Below are 15,884 nucleotides of genomic sequence, written 5' to 3'. Positions count from 1 at the left end.
AGAGATCAAATTATTGGTGGGGACAATTCAATAATCGCTGGATATTGGTGGGGACATGTCCCTTCCGTCCATGCCAAATCGACGCCCTTGATTAACATAGTGGAATAAAATGCAATGATGTTTTGGAGTATTTTGTTTTGCTTTCAAACAAGTTGTGTGGGAGTCAGAGTGTGGGGTTCATTTTACGATGTGTCAGTGCGTTTTCTGTGAATAGCGTACACCTGTGTTTTGAAGTGTCTGTTTTCATGGTGCTTTTCGCAGAGGCTGACTGAAAACAAAAATGTCACGCAATATCGATTTAAAATTATTACGCAGATAAGCTAAAAAATTTCTAAATATGGAAACGATGCCTCACCACCGGCATGAAAAATGTCCTAATATGGGACATCCTCCTTCTCCTTTTTCATTGTGCTTCTCTGTGACTAAGGTCACAACTGTGCAGCCTGTGTGTGTGTGTGTGGGTGTGTGTTCTTGTGGTATTTCCCTTTACCACAAAATATATTCAGTTCCAGCTCCAGAAATATGCTTTTGTGCAGTCTTGCCTCTGTGCATCACCACAGGGTGTTTTAAGTCCAACAAAAACTCAAGATATGATTGAAGTTAATTTAATATTTTTACTAAAATGTAGTATTGTGCAATTTTTACCCCCTACAGACACACAAACACACACGTCATCTTCAGAGGCCCAAACAACTGTATTTTTTTTTAATCCTTGGATTAAAATCCTTTGCTAACAATGAGTGCCTGAAGTCTAGAATATGCATGTCACCAAATGCTGTGTTTATTGTCTTGAGATAAAATATGCAACTTCCCATTCTGCCTTTTACTGCAGCCACTTTCAGTTCCTGCTTATCTGTGTTAACCTCTAGTGTCATGATGATCCAAACATTTGTTATTAGGAAATGTTTTTTCTGTGTAAGTCCAGGGGCAAATGCTGTTTGCCGTCTGTTCTGTTAACTAAAGGAGGCGTTGATTACATCTAAGAGCTCTGAAAGCGAGGAAGCACCTGTAAGAGCTGATTGAACTCTTGAACCTAAACTTTGTTCATTTTTTTCTGTTTTTTTTTCTTTTACCTTCATGTGCAAGTCTTCTGTCAAAATATTGCCAGTAATTTAATTCCAGCAGAATATTTGATGCACTGCTGCCCTCACGTGTATTTTAATTACTTTTAGTTGATTATTAGGCTGTTCAGGGGTTAAAGTTGACAGTGCTGTATGCTGTTGATTATCTCAAAAAACAGCTCCATCTCCTAGAAGAAAAGCCTTACAGCTGGTGGGCCCGCTCCACATGTTTTTGGAAAAGGTGCTTTGAAACCATCACATGTGTGTTTACATGTGATTGATTCTGTTACAAAACTCCAATAGAGTAGAGACTGTAGTGGGGGCGTTATATCTGAGATCTGCAATAAAGTTTCATTGTGAAATCTGCCTCTTCAAGGAAGATCTCTATCTTTAGGAATTTCAAAAAGATTTTCTGCCACAGTGCTGTACTTTCCTTTGTAATATTCTCAAATGTCAAACGTCGATTTAGTCACTTTATTAGGTTTATCAAAAGGTGATTGTTCGGGTAAAAATACCTCTTAGAGAGCTTGTTCATTCATCAAGACGCAGAACCGGAAACAGGGAAATGGCCAGACTACCACAACGTGTGAGACGACATTTATTCGAGTTCAGCCGCAGACAGAATTTGACAAACTTGCTTGAATAGAAACAAATCTGGATATACCACATTTTCCTAAACACATATTTAGTAGTAATACAAGAATAAGCTTGCATAATGGAGACATTTAAATTTGAAGCACAGTGCGGTGCACATATATGATGCAGTTTTAAATTTGAAGCAACACTTTGCAGACTCATTTACATATCAATGCACACCTTCAGGTAAAAAACAGAGTCAAAAAAATACATATTGGTTTGATCATGCAAGAAACAGCTTCTTGGACAAAATACGGTATCTTAGCACTGATTACAACACAAGCTATCAGTTTCTACAGAGTTTCTGTTACCTAAATGAAACCTTTTCATCAAAGAAACAAACACAGCTTGTTTTTGAAACAGAAGGCAGATTTCACCACTGCTTCTTCCTGTGTGAAAGATGATATCAGACTGAGACTTTTTTTCTCCACTACTGCGTAGAATAAGGTAAAAATATTTACTGGACAGCCTTAGAATAATGTGCATAATATCACATCAGCACTGGATTTTGAAATGTTTTTATCCTTAATGAACAAACACACTAAAGCTTCATTAGAACATGTACAGCAACAATATTTTTGTGAATGCTCAAAGCACAAAACCTGTCAAACTAACATTTCTATACCACTTTTACAGTTTCATTAAGCACTTAAAGTGATTTACAGAACAAGTTAACATGCATATCTGTGGGAGTAAGCCAGTGTGTCCAGAGGAAACCCTGGTAGACAAGGCAAGCTCCACACAGGAAGGCCCGACTTTCTTTCTCAGAACTCTCTTGCTATATGACAGTGCTAATCATGTTATCTGATTCTTTTTTTAACTTGAAGACCTGCGTTCTTTTTCTCTGAATGTTTCACTGCTTAGATTCAGTAATCAATATTCGTGCTGAAATAACACTTCAAAAGTTACACCATACATTACACCACGAGAGATCCAGGTGAGGCACTGAACTGAATATTTTATTTCAAATCTAGTGGCAACATTGCTACTAATGAACCAAGTTCATTTTGGGTATTGTTTGGAAATTCTAGTAAGAAAATGGAATGAGTTAAACTAAGAAATACTGACCAGTAATTTAGAAAACAAAATCCTCCTGTTAACCAAAGGAAACAGCTGAAGTGGCTGTTTGAAATGCTAACATCCAGAAACACCTGCATATTACTAGTTTTACCACCAGATTTTGTTCTACACAGATGTTTTCTCCTGTTTTCTATTTTATCTTAAGTCAAGCGATGCTGCTTTCTGCAACCTTTTCAATCTCAGCAAAAGAAAAAGACAATCCTCTCCCCCGATATCTGTTCCTGGAAATTCACACGACGTGCAAAAGCAGTTATGGAGTAAAAAATGTGACACGTCTACTTATTACTTTCCCTGAATTTGCTATTTAGGGGTGATGGTGTATATGTGGTTTGCATCAATGTACTTTTTGGATCTTTAGTACATTGCACTTTGAGTGCATTTGACCAGTTGAAGATGCATTTTTTAAAAACACCACCACCTGAGCCTGTAAATAATCATCCATCAGGGCTTTTTTACATTGTGACTGAGGTGTTCCTGGATCTTAAGCTGCCTACACTGCTAGCAGAGCCCTTCCTGTAAGCCATCTGGAGCCTCTTACTGATGAGGCCGTGTCTGTAAAGAGCTGAGAGCAACTGGTTACGGAACTTCTGCCCAACAAAGGCGTACAGCACCGGATTCACTGCACAGTGCATGAAGGCCAGAATTTGGGTGACACTCAGCATGGCAGTCACTGTGTATTGAGTTTCACATGTAATCTGTCCCAGAGATCCTCCCTGTATGAGTGTGTCAGTCAGTTCAGTGACATTATAAGGCAGCCAGCACAGAATGAATGCCAGCACAACGGCCAAGATGACGCGCATAGCCTTGTGCTTTTGTTGGTTGCGTGTGTGAAACAGAGTCACCACAGTCCAGCCATAGCAGACAGCCATGACCACCAGAGGCAGGAAGAAACCCACTGTATGCCTCAGAACACGTAGAGTCACTCGCCAGCGATCGGTGCTTTCACCAGTAATGTTTTCCTGGCAAATGGACACTCCCAATTCAGTATGCATGCTCTCCCTCTTAATCACCACAGGTAAGGACAACATTACAGCCACCAGCCACACAATACTGCAAATAACTTTGACCAACAGGTGATGGGAGGACAGGACACGCGTAGCTCTGACAATGGCAAAGTATCTGTCCACACTGATGCATGCCAGCAGGAATACCCCACTGTATGCAGATGCCTCCTGAAAGCCTGAGAGGAGTTTGCACAGGAAGTTTCCAAAGATCCAGCCAACATTACATTTCACAGCCCAGAACGGCAGGGTAAGACAGAAGAGCAGGTCTGCAATCGCCAGGTGCATCAGGTAGATGTCAGTGCTGGTTTTGGTATTCTTCATATTGAAAACAACAAAGACAACAACACTGTTACCTACGATGGCGAAAACAAACACGATAATGAAGACGACGGTCATCCCCACGCTGTTAAATCCAGGCACTGTTACATTGCAGGGAGTAGAGTCTGAATTATTTTCGTATTCATAGTCAGTTAAATTAAAAGTCATATCAAAGCCAACAGTGAAGACCTGCAGGGAGGAAAAACATAACAATGTGTAAATACTAGGATACAGGTAGAAATAGTACAGTGCAAAGTAGATGGTGTAATATTACCCCCAACTATTTTAGTCGGGTAGTACTAAGATGAAGACAAGTAAACAGTAAAGCAGCAATTTGCAGTCATCATTGTGTCATAATATTTAGAAAGAAATTTTGCAAAAACCCAAAAATCATTTCTTAGTCTAACACACACATCCATAGTCCCCCTTTTTTTTGCTCACATTCACAACAACTGCACCGATGTCAAAGATATATACTGATTACCTCTGTTCCTTTCACAGTTTGATTGGTGAGAACAAAACACTTCAAAACAAAAAGTATGAAAAGTTGTCGCTCCATCGTTCCTTTGTGATGTGCACAAGTTGAACACCTTGTCAGGAGTGTTGTTTTTGTTCAGAGATGTGGTTAAAGTCCTTGTGAAATGGTTGTGCAGAGCTGTGTTGCTGGTGCTTTATTAGCAAATTGTTCAGCTCAAGGGAAGTGGGCAAACCCACACACACTATCTGCCTGTGGCGATCTACATGAATAAGACAACAGGTTGTCTTCTAAACCATTTTTGACAGATCTCTCAGGTGTCAGACACGAAACATTATACCAGTGAGGCACTTTATGTAAAAGTCACTTTGTCTAATTTGATCCTTTGGCAGAAAATGTAGATAATTCAAACTTTAAACTGTGGGGTTTTTTTCTTTCTTTTTTTTTCTTTTTTTGAATTTGCACGTGCAAAATACATTGTCTACATTACTACAGTCACCAGAGCCCCATCAGATAAGGAGCTCAGTTTCCATTTTAGTGCTACCTTTCACTCCATGTTGCATTTAACCGTGAAAGTTCAAAATTGTTCATTTGGGGGGTTTTCCCACAAAATGGAAACTTATCATTGCCTCTGTTTTATTGTGTAACGTGTTTTTATCAGAGAAAATGCCCTTTTTTGGAATTCGTTGTTAGAAGTTTCAAACACGGGCAAAAAAGCTCTTAGTATTTCCTCTTTAATGCTTGGTTACTGTGTGCTTGTCTGCGTCCTTGGGAATTGTCTTATTTTGTTATGCACTTCTTTCACCTTTACTTCACTAGAAATTACATTTTCTTCTTTCTTCTTTTTCCACACATTGGTACATGAGAATTTACTAAGAATTCAGGGGGATGTCTAATGACACACAAGTTTTGCATTTGCGTGGTTGAATTTATTGAATTTTTATGTAATATGCAATCCACCCCCAGAAATAAAACCTCTAACCCAAGACTTCCTGTCTTAGCTTTCGGTATCCAATATGGGCAACAAAAAACAAGTTGAGCGCCTAATGAGAGTCTGTGAAGTCTTCCAATGTTTGGTTGAGCTTGGTTTTACATCCAGAAGCTCCTCTATTAATTCTGGAGCTTTGTTTATCATCATGATCATGATCATCTAAAACTTAACATTTGGAGTGTGTTTGGAGTATGTGAACCGGTGCGCTTTTTAAATTTTTTGACATTTTCACCAGTAGGGGGCAGCACTTATTTGTATTCAGAGAATAGATCATGCACTTTCAAACTCTTAGGATAGATACTTTATTTATCCCCAAGTTGAAATTCAAACTTCTGGCTGCTCCATCCAGGCACAAACATCTCTCCAGTCATAACTATAAATAAACTAATAAAATAATGTTTAAAAGGACTTGAGTCTGACATTGTCCATTATAGATTTCAGTTTGTTCAATGGCTTTTTTCACCATCTTGCCCACTTGCTTAGTGTTTTTGTCCATTAAGCTGGACCCCCAACACACAGCAGCATTAAAACAGAGCACTGGCCACCACAGTATGATCAAATGCATATTCAGTATCTCATCACACACCAAAGAACCTCAGCACCTGCAAGAAGACTGTCAGGGCTTTGTGTGTGGGCAGGTGGAGAAGTGGATCCAAATGCAGGACTCTGAGATGGAAATGTAACTGAAGACCACAGCTTTATTGCTGGAGAAAACCAAACAGGAACAGAACAAAGAATACTGGAGACAGAGAACACAGGGCTATATACACAGGGTGGTAATCAGGGAATGGGCAACAGGAGGGAGACACAGCTGGGAGAAATTGGGGCTAACGAGACAGGAGGAGCAAAGCTGGACACACTGACATAAGACACAATCCTTCAAAATAAAACAGGAAACAATACACACTGACCAAAGACACGGACTGGACAGAGAGAGACAGACTAGACACTGAACTCAACCTGCAATAAACATGAGAACACAAAACCCTAAGAACTAATCCCTAAACATCATCATCATCATCATCATCATCATCATCATCAACACAAGCACTACAAGAGAATAAGAAAACAATCCATAATGCAAAAACACACCAAAACATAACAACTCAAAATACTGGGTCAACCTGACCCAGAACCGTGACAAAGACAAGGTGGCACTGCCCCTTCTTGTAAAGAGAATCAGTGCTCAGGGACCAGTCCAACTTGTCATTCAATAGGACCCCCAGATATTTATAAGAGTACACCACCTCAGTGTCCTGCCCATGTATGGAGATTGATGATTGGAATGGACTAGATCTTCTAAAAGCCATCACTATCTCCTTGGTTTTAGCTGTATTGAGGTGGGGCAGCTCCTACTGCACCAGTCCCTGCAGGTTTCTTCAAAGTTCCCTGTTTTCCTGCCCCTGTCGACTCCTGACATGCAGCTTCATGCAGTTGCATTTTGAGTTGTAGTATTTAAAATCTGCAGTATAGGAATAGCAACAGGGCTTGGGAACAGGGATAGTACTTTTTCTTATGTATATACTCTATGCCTATTCATGCATCGTATAGTTACATTCTCAAGATTGTAGAATGAATAAAACATTAATACCTGCACCTTCACACTCAAGATATCTGAGAAGGAGAGCTCTTCACCAAAGAACACGAAGAAAGAGACAACTCTCCTGGCATTTTAATAAAATGTGATTCTGTTCCTTTTTTGACCTTTGAATGGAACATCAAGCTGATCCACAGATACATGACTAATGATAGACCTCTAGCCAGGAGTATCACAGTTAAACAATGCTTTTGTGGTTCTTACACAAAGTGACCACATGAAAGGAAAGTCGAATGAGAGTTTGAATAATAGCACTGTTATCTAGGAGGCCCATCCCACCACAGATGTTCCTCGAGTGTTCTGACATCACCACCATAGAGCTCATTCACTTGTGAATCCCCGTGACCCTTGACCACCCTTCTACCTACTCAGCACATACTAAATGTAAACGCTTCCCATAGTAACCCTGCTGTGTCAATTTAAAGACTGCTGTCTTTCTCCACCTGTAGGACCACATGCTGGTCTAATCAGCAGATTCTCGCCTGAAACACTGACCACAAAACCCAAGAGATGCGCAGCAAAGATAGTTAAACAATCGTGCATTTACATTAGTTAAAACTGTAAAACCTTTCAGTGCGTCCAATGAGGGAGATATTTCCCTGCCGTGCTCTACAGAACTTCATCTGCAAGAGCTTGACATGACAACGTAGAAAACAAGGCCGCTCTTAGTTACATCAAACACTTCCAGGCATATAAACACTGAGTCTGAATACAGAGAGGAGGTACAACACCTGGTGGACTGGTGTCAGAATAACAACCTGTCTCTAAATGTACAGAAGACTAAAGAGATGGTTGTTAACTTCAGGAAGAACTTAATGGCCCACACCCCACTGCACATCAACAGGTCTGCTGTTGAGATGGTCCACAGTGTGAAGTTCCTGGGTGTGCAGATATCAGATGACCTCTCCTGAAACATGAACACCACCACCATCACGAAGAAAGCCCAACAACATCTTCACTTTCTTAGGAAACTGAAGAAGGCCAGTCGTCCTCCTCCCATCCTCATATCACTTAACCAGGGAACCACTGAGAGTGTCCTCTCCTGCCACATCAATATCTGGTACAGGAACTGCACTTTTGCTAAAAAGAAGTCTTTGCAGCAGATAGTGAGGACAGGAGAGAGGATCATTGGAGGCCCTCTCCCATCCATCTCCCAACTTTACGACAAACACATCATCCGACGTGCGAACAGCATAGTGAAGGACACTTTGCACACCTCACATGTACTGTTCTCACTCTGCGATTTCGCAGCATCAAAACTGTAATGGTCAGACACTGCAAGAGCTTCTTCCCCCAAGCAGTAAGAGCCCTCAACTAACTACCACCAAAGGACTGATATACACAAACACTTTTACAAACACCTTACAATACTCACCAAAAGACTCAAAAACAACAAAACCTTCCACAAACCCACTACAGACTGGACCTAGGAACAATATGCTTATTTGCACACTCAGTAACATAGTTACTGAACACACATCTAAATTATACTATTTATTTATACTACTTTGCACATTTTGCATCTTGTACATGTCTTGTCTACAATATCATGACCATAAGTTGAACCTAGTATTCAATACTTACTGCACAATCCACTTTGTATTGTCTCTGTCCTGTCTTTGTTTATTGTACAGTTAGTGTTGTATAGTTATTATTATAGGATTGTATAGTATTGTATAGTTAGTAATAGCATCTTTTTTTCCTCCTAATTTTACCCAGATTTAGCAAGTTATTATTTATTTGTAGTTTCTAGTTTTATATCTCTTGGAGGTATATTATTTTATATTCTTATAAATGCACCATGGGGGGCTTGGGGTGAAACAGCATTTCAGTACACTGTATACTGTGTATATTATTGTATTGTGAATAAAGTTCTTGAATCTTGAATCTTGAAAAAAAAAAGTTATATATGTCAGTTGAGAAACAGTGACTATGCTCACGATGATCACCAGTAAGTTTTCTTTAAGAGAAATCACCATCTCTGAGAAACTGATACAAAGCTCACACAAAACACATTTTTTGGTATATGAGGATAAAAGTAATGAAGGCTCTTAAAATGTCTGTGTAGGTTCTCAGTCATCCAGAGCATGGAAGTGACTGGACTTCTTTAAGTTTTGTAAAGACACTACACCTCTCATCAAGAGGCTTCTTTAGTTCTAAAACCAGAAGTTGGAGAATCCCAGGTATTTAAACCCTGATGGGTGTTGACCTACTCTTAATCATGTGCCTCGTCACATAAGCCAATGCTTGGGGGAAGGTTTGGGTCATTATCACCAGAGATTTTGGGGGAAATCACTGTGAGATCTTGCCTCATCCTTTCAGGTCACCTGGTATAAGGTGTGAGTGGCAGACAAATATACAATGTTAGTGGATTAGTATTCCACTAATCCACTAACACTAATACTCCACCTTCACTACACCAGTTGCTACTACAATTAAAATCCTGCATGACTCTAATCTACAAAACAAGAACTCACAAACTCAGTGCAAATACAAACATAGACAGAGACGAGGATAACATCACAGGGAGATGGACTATGTAGCAAGTTTTTTTTTTCCATAAAAGCCAGGGTTTTGTGCATTATCAGGTTAAACAAAACCTGAAACCTCAGTCAGATAAAGACTTTGACTGTGGCTGTTGTGACTTTCTGAATGAGACACTCACAGCAAGGGAGGGTTTCTACACGTCATTTGACTCTTCTTCCACACATAAGCTACGTCAGTCACGACTGCAGTCATTTCATCTTTGCTTTTTGCAGATGATGTGGTTCTGTTGGCTTCATCAGGTGGAAATTTCCAGCTTGCAGAATCAGCACTTCCAAAACCAAGACCATGGTTCTCAGCCAGAAAAGGGTAAAGTGCTCACTCTGGGTCTTGGATAAGTTACCACCCCATCTTGGGGTCTTGTTCTAAAGCTAGGAACAAGTGCAGCATGAGACTGACAGACAGATTGGTGCAGACTGACTGACTGAGCAACTGGAATGTGCTGATCTGTTGTGGGAGAGAGAGAGCTGAGCATAAAAATGAAGCTGTCAATTTATCAGTCTGAATTCATAATCTCGCAGGTGGTTATGAGCTCTGAGTAGTGACTAAAATAATATGAAGGCTGTCTCCACTCTCCCTTAGAAACAGAGTGAGGTCATTTGAAAGGGACTCAGAGTAGAGCCGCTGCTTCTGCACATCAACAGGAGCCAGTTGACCTGGTTCGGGTATTTGACTTCGGGTATTTGACTTCGATGCCTCCTGAACGCCTCCTAGATGAGGTGTTTCAGGAATGTCTTATCAGTTGGAGGCTAGCCCAGGACTCGCAGGAGAGATTATATCTCTCAGCTGGTTTGGGAATGACGTGGATGGGCTGGAAGAGGTGGCTGGGGTGAAGGAAGTCTGGGCTTTTCTGCTCAGACACTGCCCCTATGACCTGATCCAAGATAAGCAGTAAAAAATGTGTATATGTATGAATGTATGATGAGAGGAATTCGTGTTGACGGATTTTTCCTGAAATTGCTTTCTTTTTTAATATGTTAAGATATTCCAGGGATTTTGAATGTGCAGTTAAACTTGTTTGTACTGACTGAACTAAAGTCACTACAAACAAGTTTAACTGCAAAAGTTTAATTTCTTTACACCATTAAAATCATTGCTTTCTTTTGGAGTAACCAAACCTGCCAACCAATTTGCTTTTTTTCTCAGGACGGGCCCACACAAGTAAGCATGTTGGAGGCTGCCAACAGGAAAACACACCTCACCAGAAAAATACAAACAAATAAGTATGTTTGCATGCATTTATTCCTTTACCGTTACATTTCTTACAAGTTACTTACTCTGTTTCTAGATGTGTTTTAAAAGGGGTCATCTCTCACCATAATTGGATTTAAAGATACTGAAGACCAGATTGATGTTATTTGCTTACCGTACTTTATCTCTGAGGGGCTCTAACCTGATAGCTGTGACATTAGGGAGCTGTCACAAAACCCCCTTCTGCTCAGGATCCATACAAGGGCATACGGAGACCTTTGCTATTTTAATACCTCAATCTAGGATACGTCACAAAAGAAAAATCCAGTACACAAAGCGACCTGTGTGCCTTATGAGCTGTCAGTTTGTAATAAGACCATCCATACAGAACTCCTGTTTACACATCCTGCTCTGTTTGCTTAGGTTTTTTTGTGCGTGATGGTTGGAGATTAGCTTGTGACCACACTGCCGAAAGGTTGTGTCTATTTAAACTCGGGTTAAGCTGGATTTGAAAACAGTAGCACGAGTACACTCCCCCTCATCGGTAAAACCTTTGTTGTGACAGTGACTGCTCACTTTTTCGTTCCTACTGACTACCACGTGTGACACTGCAGTGTCCTGTAAATCCAGTCAACAACAAAATTCATGCTTCTTTCTTCCAGGTCTGCACACTGATGTACAGCTAAAGTGTGTTATAGTTACATTTTACATTTTTCATTACATTTATATGTGGAAGTATTTAAAATGTGACACAGGGTCGTCCAGTGATGCCTGTGCTAAACTTCAGTCCTCGCTTTATTTTTCAAAGTGAAACATTGGAAGACAGTCCAGCAGAGTGCAGGCCAATTGCACAAAGTGGCTGAGCTTTGTCTTGTTTTCCTCTGTAGCGATATGGCCCTCCCTTATATAACCAGTTTCATGGTTATGTAAGTTGTTTTCATTTGGGGATTTACAGTAGACATTTTTCAAACTTCAAAGGAATAAAGTTAAGTCAGATGTAAAGCTTCAATATGAAAAACATATTGGAAGCAGGTATTTGAGTGATACAAAGTGTTGCTCTAATACTTGTTCTCTCTGAAAAACAACAGATCAAGTAATGAGGGCCAGGCTATGTAAGTATTGTGTTCTAGCCATGATGCTTTTAAATAGTGTTGGAGGTGAAACAAGTTTATACAGGAAGATGGTAAAAAGAGCGTACTTACAGCCAGAAAGGAAGTTAGTGGACCACACGTCCACAGTGAAGCTTTAAATAGAATATGTGTGAATGTGTGCAAATAGGTATCATAGCTGTGTACTCACATGTTTTTCTTTAGCCAAATCCACTGACACATTTAAACACTTTAATTACATAAAATAGAGTCTTGTTTATCATTTAAGGATTCGCCTCTTTGAGTTTTTGTTTTGCTTTACACTGCGATATTCATATTTTGAAGAACAAATAACAAAGTCCAAATGCAAGGTGTGTCTATTCAACTCAAGGATGAAGTGCATGAGTAGCCAAATGATGGCGAACTTTAGGCATAAGGGCAGACGAGATCTAAGCACACAAGATGCCTCAGGCAGTGGGTAGATTTCCATGTTAACTGTGCACTGAACTTGAGTGTAACACAGCATATACATTCAAAAACATATTTTAACCAAGGTTAACTACTTTGTTATTAAGGGTATTTTCAGCCATTCAAATTAAGTCTAAAATATCTTCTCTTAGCACAGGAATGGAAATGCAAGCCCAGACACAGGACCTATGCATAAATTAAGAAGCAGTAATAGATTTGAGTTTTAGAGGTCCAATAAATGAACACTCAGTCAGCAAGAACGTTTAGTTTTCCATCCTGTCTGGAACTTGCATGTGGTTTGCATGTTTTTCCTGCACCTGCAGACATTTGGTCTGGGTTACTCTAGTTTCCTGTCACAGTTCAAAGACATGCATGCTAGGTTGAAAAGTAGTCTTGAGTGTGGATATATGTGTGGAAGTTTGATGAAGGGCCTTAACAAAGGGTAAGGGTTACATAGGGAAAAAATTTGGGACACCCTTGCCTTGTTCCTTCTTATGAACGCTCAGTTCATTTGCAATCGTCTGCAGATTTGAACTGCTATCAGATGGATGTATTAAGATCATGTTCATCACATATAAATTTCCTTCGGGTATTTACCTGACGATTTCTGACATGAAAAAGAGCACACTGTTTGCTGCTGTATCACACATTTGAGGTTTTCAAGTGCAGCTCTGCTTTGTAATGTCTAAAAATGGGAAGTGCATGTGTAAAAACAGGTTTAGTTTTTACCTGACACAAACTTGGGCACACTCAGGTTTAAGAAGTTGTTCTGCAGCAGTTTTGATAATCATATTAAAATCCGAAAACAAGGCCGGTTCCTATGGTTTCAGTTCTTAGAGGATGAAGTTTGAATTCATCCGGGCATAAAGGCAAACAGCTGGTCATGCAAAGGCGTCACCGGTGGTCTATTATGCTTTTCCGTATCGTTTGTTATGTGCATGTTGCTATGTTAGATGCTCATGTTAACATGGTCCTGAAAAATAATGAGGCACAAGTTTGTACAGGTGACTCTAATTTGTAACCTAAAAGCTCAGACTTCAGACAGTTTTTTTTTCCACTCTTGATTCTCTTGATGTCAGTGACAGGAGTTATCTCGAGTATGGTTATGGTTAGGCAAACTTCTCCTGCTGTGTCCAAAAGAACCGCTCCTTATGTTTGTATGTAGCGGATAATCAGAAGAAGTGAAGGGAGAATGTGAGAGGAGCTCACTTGTTTCTCTTGATTAAGAAAGAGAATGAAACAAAAGGGTTGGATGGAGGCAGAGTATGAGATGTGGATGCATTTAAAACTAAAAATACTGCAATTTTTAGGTCCACCAGAACACCACAAGGTGCTCATATGACTTCTCTACAATAAGATTGAGGGGGTAGTCGGTAGTTAGTAGGCCCTGTGGTCCTTGGACTTTTTGGGAATGAAGATAATGGGGACCTTGAAACAAGCTGGAATGTGATGTTTCTCTGGCGATGGTGCTAAACATGTCTGCGAACACTGGAGACAGGGTTGATGGTGAGACAAAGTATGACCCAATTAGTTTGAGGGGGTTTTCTCTCTTGGAGAATCTGTTAATAAATCCCTCTGGAATGAAGATGTCCTGGTGGGAATGGGGAGCCTCTGAGGTGGCCAGCTGTGCAAAGGTTCCTGCTGTGGTTAGTGGGGGAAGTGGAGTTGGTGAACTGGAGCCGCTGGATGGTGTCACGGGGGATGGTGTTGGGAGCGTCCCATTGTCTTTCAAAGCAACAAGAAAACTTTGGCACTCAGGGCCATTGACTCAGGGCTTTGAGGCTTGTTGTGTATGTCCTGTTGGAGCCCTTTGCACACTGATGCGGAGTGATTGGACACTTTGAACCCAACTCAGTCCTCACCCGTAAACACTTTTAGTTTCTCCAGGTTTAGCTTCGCAGTGTGGCAGAAAGCCAGAGTTTTGCCCACACTGTAACTCAAACTGGTGTGTCATTTTACAAAGCAGTCCTCACAGAGAAGGATGTAGGATGATTTCCAAACTGCTGGTAGCGGTTATGAGTACAGAACATGCAGTACAGACCAGGCATCAAGAACTGCCACAACTACATGAGTCCACTTCTTTGTTCCCACAACAGGCTTAGAGAGCTTTAATATTTACTTTCATGAAGGATTAAAATATATCATGATTTAGTCAGAGTGACCCAGCACAGTGAGGGTGACGCCTTAATAGGGATTACTTATTACGTTATAAGAAAGTGATCCAGAATGTTCTCCTTCCTAGCCAGACAACTCTCCAAATTCAAAGATTATACTATCACCTGATGGCCCTAAGTGATTGGAAGTGACCCTAAATTAGTGGTTTACTAACAACAAACAAAAACAAACAAAACAAAAAAAACACCTCTTTTGCAGATTCACAAAAAGTGAATATTACTGTTATAGGACGCTGAGTGTTTCCATCATTCTCTTCATAGTGAATGTCTTGAAATGAATTGCTTCAAATCTGGCAGTCATTCATTTGGAGTTAAGAAGTAACTGATTACATTTTGATGATCAAAGATTGGAAATCAAAGTCACTGTGATCACAAAAAATTGTGGTCTAGTTGTTGTAACCGTGAGATTACAGGAACATCTGCACTATGGTTATATCTGTTATTATGTTATAATTGCTCGCTTGGAACACAAACACACTTTTGTTCATATTTCACGTATTCAAACACTCATTGTGACAAAATGTCACACAAGGTCAACTTCATTCTGACATCATATGTTTGACACGGACACATTTTATCCGTATGATAGAAAAGAAGGGAAATGGTGATCATACTTTGCATGTGAGACATTTCTGCATGCCTTGTCTTCCCTTCCTTGTGTCACTTCTTCGCCTCCTCCATTGACATTTCTGGTGAGAAAAACTACAATGCAAGTAATTAAGTAAGGTCCTTTACCATTAAATAAGTCAAGACATAAATTTAAGCCTGCTTTTGACTGCCTGTTTAAATCATACAACCACAAGGCAGCAATTCTAGTTTTTAATTGAATAATTTTACTGTCAATTTATAGCAGTCAGTTTATTAGAAGTTTGTTCTACTAAAAACAGCTGGAAACAAGCTGATGAAAAGAGAATCGGCAGGCCACAAAACCCACAGCTCTTTCCTTTGAAAGCAGCAAAGAGGGTCTTGAGAGCTGACAGACACTCTGAGTAAGCCCTGCCTCATTTCGCTTCCTCTTCTTAAGTAATTAAAGTTATATACAACATGTTAACTTTTACCACTTGAAAAACTCTTTGAAAAAATTGGCTGTTGTGCAGTTATGGAGCCAAATTCTGCTAAGAGCTTACAAAGGAAAATGTTTAGTTCTGTCCCTTCCTGAGCCACAAGTATCCTTTTACAGACTTAGAACAACATGTTTGTAATAATAATATCAGGTTCTCTGGCGTCCTCACACCAACCTTTCATCTAAAACTCATA

The 15,884-nt window shown here is 40.0% G+C and overlaps 1 protein-coding gene across 2 annotated transcripts; it reads right to left on the bottom strand.

Annotated features, from left to right (window-relative positions):
* Window positions 1-1,650: 1,650 nt before the first annotated feature.
* On the bottom strand, window positions 1,651-4,777 carry cxcr2 (chemokine (C-X-C motif) receptor 2). 2 transcript variants are annotated; one of them, XM_025903501.1, is made up of 2 exons: window positions 4,584-4,777; window positions 1,651-4,096 (listed from the first exon to the last, which is right to left on the bottom strand). In XM_025903501.1, the coding sequence occupies exons 1-2, from the start codon at window positions 4,656-4,658 to the stop codon at window positions 3,230-3,232; spliced, it is 942 nt and encodes a 313-aa protein (XP_025759286.1). In that variant the 5' UTR covers window positions 4,659-4,777; the 3' UTR covers window positions 1,651-3,229. The 2 variants fall into 2 exon arrangements, with proteins under 2 accessions (XP_025759286.1, XP_005450505.1); XM_005450448.4 differs by having other exon boundaries at window positions 1,651-4,288; window positions 4,584-4,776.
* Window positions 4,778-15,884: the final 11,107 nt, after the last annotated feature.

Source organism: Oreochromis niloticus, linkage group LG16 (assembly GCF_001858045.2).
Source record: "Oreochromis niloticus isolate F11D_XX linkage group LG16, O_niloticus_UMD_NMBU, whole genome shotgun sequence".
Lineage (NCBI taxonomy): Eukaryota > Metazoa > Chordata > Actinopteri > Cichliformes > Cichlidae > Oreochromis > Oreochromis niloticus.
This window is presented reverse-complemented; position numbering and strand designations above follow the sequence as displayed.